Below are 6,000 nucleotides of genomic sequence, written 5' to 3'. Positions count from 1 at the left end.
CGGAAGAGATTAAGTTAATGATTTTTTTAATACTCTAACCAGGAAACAATAGCACAATGCATTAGAAAACGTGAGAATGAGCCCCACAGTAATACAGAGAAAATGTTCATTATATTCCACGAAAAAGGAGGAGCAACAATTTGCTCCCAGAGCGACATCTTCATTAGGAGATAGTGAATGGAGTCATGATGAATTATCATAAGACTGGGTCCATTTGCCAAGGGTGAATGTGGATTGTGTTTGGCTGCAGACAATCTGTGCATGGCTCAGATGAGGAATAGCTATTCTCATAAAAGTGCATTTCATATTACAAAGTGAAATAATTTTTAATTTTTGTCAGTACATTAAATATTTGAATTATGCAATCTTTCTCTCAGATGTAACCATGTGCAATTAATACCCAAACTCAAATGTAAGGCAATAACTGCAAAAACACACCAAAACTTTGCTACATATGGTCCCAGTACACATCAATACTGACCATAAACACAAAATGTATCACGACAGAACATTCAGAGATACGAATCTTTAAAAATTGAGCAATATAACAATGTGGATTAAAGGTTTTAGTCATAGGCAGAATATGCAAGCTGGAACAATTCTCCACATAGGAATATAGCAAAGATGCCAAATGTATTAAACTGACATAAATAAATCCAAAAATAAATATGCATTTGACCTACTCTAGAATATAGCTTTATTATTTGCTGAAAACCGCTATACTTCCCATGGTCAGGAATTATTTTTTTACCAGAATGGATACTGTAGGTAAATTGCAGGAAATACATAATTTTTTAATGACTAATTAATTTCTTCACATGTTTAACACAAAGTGCACATGTCCCAAAACTACAGGATTAAAAATCAATTCTGGTATCTTCAAACAGGCAACGTTTTCCCCTTACTGCATATGTGCTACATTACTGTATGACCTTAGAATACTGCAACTGTTAATTTTAGTTTAAAGGAAAACTAACAAAATCTCTTGCCTTCAGTTTGCTAAGCCGCCATTTGATTTCTACAGTGGTTCTATTTCTAACTGGGACTATTACAGATAAAATGTCCCTTTGTAGCATGAACTTCAAAACAAAAAATATGTCACTGGCTTCAATTTCATCCACCCCACCACAATCAATGGAACAAGGACACCCAAAGAAAATCTGTGCTGAAAAAAGTAAAACCTTGGAGCGTGCCCATGTTATTTCCAACCCCCATCCTTCTCCAAGGATTAAAACTGGTAAGCAAATAGATGTGCTATCAAGCTATAGTACAACTGCCACGAGTGACTACAGAAAGCAGGATTTGGTGGGAACAGTTTCATTGCAAGTCTGGGCTAGAATCCCAATCTTTAAGTTAAACTTCTGGGTTGTATCAGATGATCCAGCTGACAGTGCAAGAAAATGTTAAATATTTAACACAGGTAACAGCAGATTGTAGCACAATCATTCTAATTGGCTGACCACTGCAACATGCACAAGTTTTAAAATGGCCAATCATTCCTTCAGTCATAATTCACAGTCTACATATTGAAAACAATGGCTAAAAACTTCATACAAAAACACTGGATCTTTAACAAACTTAAAATTGAATTTATAAAAGATCATTAAAAAAAATGTAGTCCTTGCATAAAAAGCCAGTTTGTGCTTGTCACAAAATGATAGATTGTCACAGAAACTAACATTTTGAAATATCTACTGTACAGGACTAAAATGAAAACCTTCAAAACATGCTTTCACTTAATCAGTGCATTTCTACAAGCAGGAATGATGTTTTGAATATTAAAATAAGCATGGATCTATCTCTGAGATAGTTGGGGTTCTAACTTGCCATAAGGTTTTACATCAAGTCTTGCCACAAACAACTAGACCATTATAAGTGAGCAAGAATTTGGACACAGGATTACAAAAGGATAATTTTAGCCAAAAATGTATTGAATATGCCAACATAGTTCCCCAATGACAAATGTTAAGAGAATATGGAAACTAGTTCAAATATTCTTATCCAGAGTGGGCTATTTACATTGCTTGATAGTTATATGATTATTCCCATCACATTACATGTACCTGAAATTGTTCACAAGATTGTACTTCCCCAAATCCTTTCCAATATTTAATAAAAGGCAATTATTGCAATTATACTATTCTCACACACACACACCATCTTGCATACATGCAATTAATGTTTAACACCTAGTCTGGGAAACCCACATTGCAACTTTACCAGAACAATGTCACTGGTGTTCAACTCAATATTTTAAATTACATTAATCAAAGGAGAGTAACTCTGAAAACAAACTTAAAGTAGCATATTGCAATTGTGAATATAACTCAAGAGTACAATTAAAATATTACTACTAATTGATTTCATGCATGAAAAAGATGGGATATTAAAACATACACTCGTAACAATAATGCATGTGGTTCCAAGGACAGTGATACTGGCATTACTAGCAAAACCGATTAATTCAGATTGATTGAGGTTTTCTAGGATTACATGCTACACAAAAATTCCCACATTCTATCCACTCCACATCACATACAAATAACAATACAGTACATGCAATATTATAAAATCCTGAAAGATTCCAATAAATAAATTTGTTGAATTAAAATGGGTCAAGGTGTCATTTATATGCAGTCTATATACAGCACCCAAAAGGACCATTCCCCAAGTTTTAAAGTTAATATTTGCTGTAATTTCATGATAAATGTATTCACTTCAGTTTTCATTTGATGACAAAGCAGCACATAATAGCAAAAGTGTTCAATTAATGGGATATGATTGAGTAATCCTTTTTAGAATGTCATTTTAGATTTTGAAAATATTTGCATTGGGTGTGCATAAACATACCACACAGTTTTAACAAAGTATATGCAGCCACCATTATGGTGTAGCCTATTATTTCATTTCACCAGAACATTAACCCTTTGTTTTTAAATAAAATTATTTATTGACATTTTCTTATGTCATATTACGATCATGAAGCGTTTAAAAAAATAAAAAAACTGGGAGTAGATTATTAACATTAAAGGAAAATAGGCGAATTGCTGCAGAAATTCTTAAAGCAGCAGAATGATGCAGGATCCTGGCACCTTCCAAACTCTCATCGTCCTTCCCCAAGAAAACAAATACATTGCCTATTTTGGTCACATTCAGCCAAATTTATAGTTATATTTAATGTGCAGCCATTTAGTTATGAAGCAGTTGAAGTGTGCAGTATTTGATGACTGCACCAGGGAGCATCTATCACACTGCATAAGAGTTGGGAAATACAGCTTCTTGAAACTACACGGTAAAAATAGATGATTTGTCCAGAAAAAAGTTTAAATCACCCCCATCACACCATACTGTAATATGTAACCTTGTGCAGATGAGATACAAAACCATGTGATACGACCAGAAAGGCCTTGCCCACTACTGGAACAATCAAGCCTAAAACTACTTGCTGTTACAAAAATGTTTGAATACAAATACGCAATTTTCTACAATAAAAAAGTTATGGCATGATTTCATGTTCTTCATTTTGTAGAAATGTTTTAACAATTCATTTAAATATTCACATTGTAGTAAACTTCATTTAGGAACACATCTGTATAAGAAACAAGTCTGAAGGCAATAACAGGATGTGCAAATATTACATTTTCAAGATGAATCATGATCCATGCTGCTACCAAGCGCTTCAATATCATGGCTGATATCGGAGATCATTTTGTCCCATTCATCACCTTCGGAAGGCACTGACTGATCATCTGAGCCTGCGGTTGCTCCATTGCCATTGGTAGTAGAATTGGATGCATTACTTAAAGTCCTTCTGCATCGGCCAAAACTGTCTGTTATAATGCCCCTTCCATCCTTGACACCAATGGTTTCTAGAAAGTTTTCAAAATGTAAGCTGTCTTTTTCTGGAATAAAAGGCCTGAGCCCTAGAAGACATAACAATACAAACATTTAAAAACATTGAAGTAAATCTTTGCTAATAGAACAAAAAGAATAATAAGAATCTAATGGGCAGATGTTTATTTGCTCTCAAAACATGGATCCTGATTTATTGGAATTACTGCATTCACCATTCTGAATTATGCAAAGATCTAACTTGGTAAATCAGTCATTTAAACCACATAAAAAAACTTATTCCAGTTCCATATTTGCTATGCCAAGCTAACTCCTTTGCTGCAATATGTTAAAGGAAAAATTAGATATACAATGCATTCATAAATTATTCAGACCCCTTCACTTTTTCCACATTTTGTTACGTTATAGCCTTATTCTAAAATTGATTAAATTCATTTCTTTTATCATCAATCTACATACAATACCCCATAATAAAAAAGCGAAAACAGGTGTTTAGAAATTTTGGGACGTCGAACGAGGGCAGGACCTACACAGTAAATGGTAGGCCTCTGGGTAGTGTTGTTGAGCAGAAGGATCTCGGAGTACAGGTGCATGATCGAGTCGCAGGTATATAAGGTGGCCAAAAAGGCTTTCGGCACTTTTCATCATTCGGAGTATTGAGTATAGAAGTTGGGAGATCATGTTGTGTAAGAAGTTGGTGAGACCACAATTAGAATAGTGTGTTCAGTTCTGGGCACCATGTTATAGGAAAGATATTGTCAAGCTTGAAAGAGTTCAGAAAAGGTTTGAGGATGTTGTCAGGACTAGAGTGTGTGAGCTATAGGGAGAGATTGTGCAGGCTGGGTCTCTATTCCATGGAGGATGAGGGGTGATCTTATAGAAGTGTACAAAATCATGAGAGGAATAGATCTGGGAGATGCTCAGTCTTTTGCCCAGAGTAGGGGAATTGAGGACCATAGGTTCAAGGTGAAGGGGAAAATATTTAATAGGAATCCATGGGGTAACTTTTTCACACAAAGGGTGGTGGGTGGATTGACCAAGCTGCCAGAGGAGGTAGTTGAGGCTGTGACTATCCCATCGTTTAAGAAACAGTTAGAGAGGTACATAGATTGGACAGGTTTGGAGAGATATGGACCAAGCGCAGGCAGTGGGACGAGTGTAGCTGGGACATTGTTGGCCGGTGTGGGCAAGTTGGGCCGATGGGCCTGTTTCCGCACTGTATCACTCTACGACTCAAACTCAAATTTTTCTGGAAGATTCTGGCCTCCGCCTAGTATTTAAACACAGTAACTCAAATTTAAATAGCTACAATACCACTTACTAACTTAATGTATAACACTAATGTTTACTACTACATTATACCATGTAAATGGATCTATGATGAAAATACAAAATCCTTAATGCAAACTCCAATGACTGGCAAGCCAACTATTAGGAGCAAAAGGAAAATACTGCATTGGTTTTCTAGGCTTATTTCTTGAATCAACATATTACAGACTGAGCACACTGGATCCTTTTTGATAGGTGTAAAATTCCATTAAAAGGTAAGACAGAGCAGAAGTAACTCAGCAGGACAGGCAGCATCGTTGAAGAACATGGATAGCAGACTAGCAGTCTGAAGAGGATTCCCACCCGCAACGTCACCTATCCGTGTTCTCCAGAGTTGCTGCCTGACCTGCTGAATTACCCCAGAACTTTGTATTTTTGTAAACCAGCATCTGCTGTTCCTTCTTTCTCCATCAAAAACTAAATTTGGTACTCAACAGAATCATGAAAACTGTTCACTACAAATAAGAAACAAATACCATAGTTAAAGCTTGAATGAGGTCTGAGCAAAATGCTGAAAATACACAACAGGCCAGGAAGTGTCTGAGGAGATAGAGTGCTAACATTTCCATTGATGATCTTCACCAGAAAGATTTTAAAAAATTGAAATCATAGATGCTTTAGGTTATGGATGTAAACAAAAATTTTGCAAAAGGCTGCAAACCCAGGCAGACCAATAGACAGATTGATGAGGTGCTGACATGGTTTGTATTTCTAAGCGGGAGTTAAATGAAAATAAGTGGGGAGATGCTGGAATTGTAAGACAGACTTAAGCAAAACAACCTTCTGCTATCATTGGTTTGGGATTAAGTATCAAAGGAT

The 6,000-nt window shown here is 35.8% G+C and overlaps 1 protein-coding gene across 3 annotated transcripts in view; it reads right to left on the bottom strand.

Moving 5' to 3' along the window:
• Positions 1-300: 300 nt before the first annotated feature.
• ccm2 (CCM2 scaffold protein) overlaps positions 301-6,000 on the bottom strand; it is a 52,766-nt gene continuing 47,066 nt past the window's right edge. For all 3 annotated transcript variants that reach the window (XM_055635529.1, XM_055635531.1, XM_055635532.1), the window contains one exon: positions 301-3,923. In XM_055635529.1, coding sequence (XP_055491504.1) covers positions 3,643-3,923 — 281 coding nt within the window. In that variant the 3' untranslated portion in view covers positions 301-3,642. The remainder of the gene's footprint in view (positions 3,924-6,000) is intronic.

Source organism: Leucoraja erinacea, chromosome 5 (assembly GCF_028641065.1).
Source record: "Leucoraja erinacea ecotype New England chromosome 5, Leri_hhj_1, whole genome shotgun sequence".
In the NCBI taxonomy this organism is placed as follows: domain Eukaryota; kingdom Metazoa; phylum Chordata; class Chondrichthyes; order Rajiformes; family Rajidae; genus Leucoraja; species Leucoraja erinaceus.
This window is presented reverse-complemented; position numbering and strand designations above follow the sequence as displayed.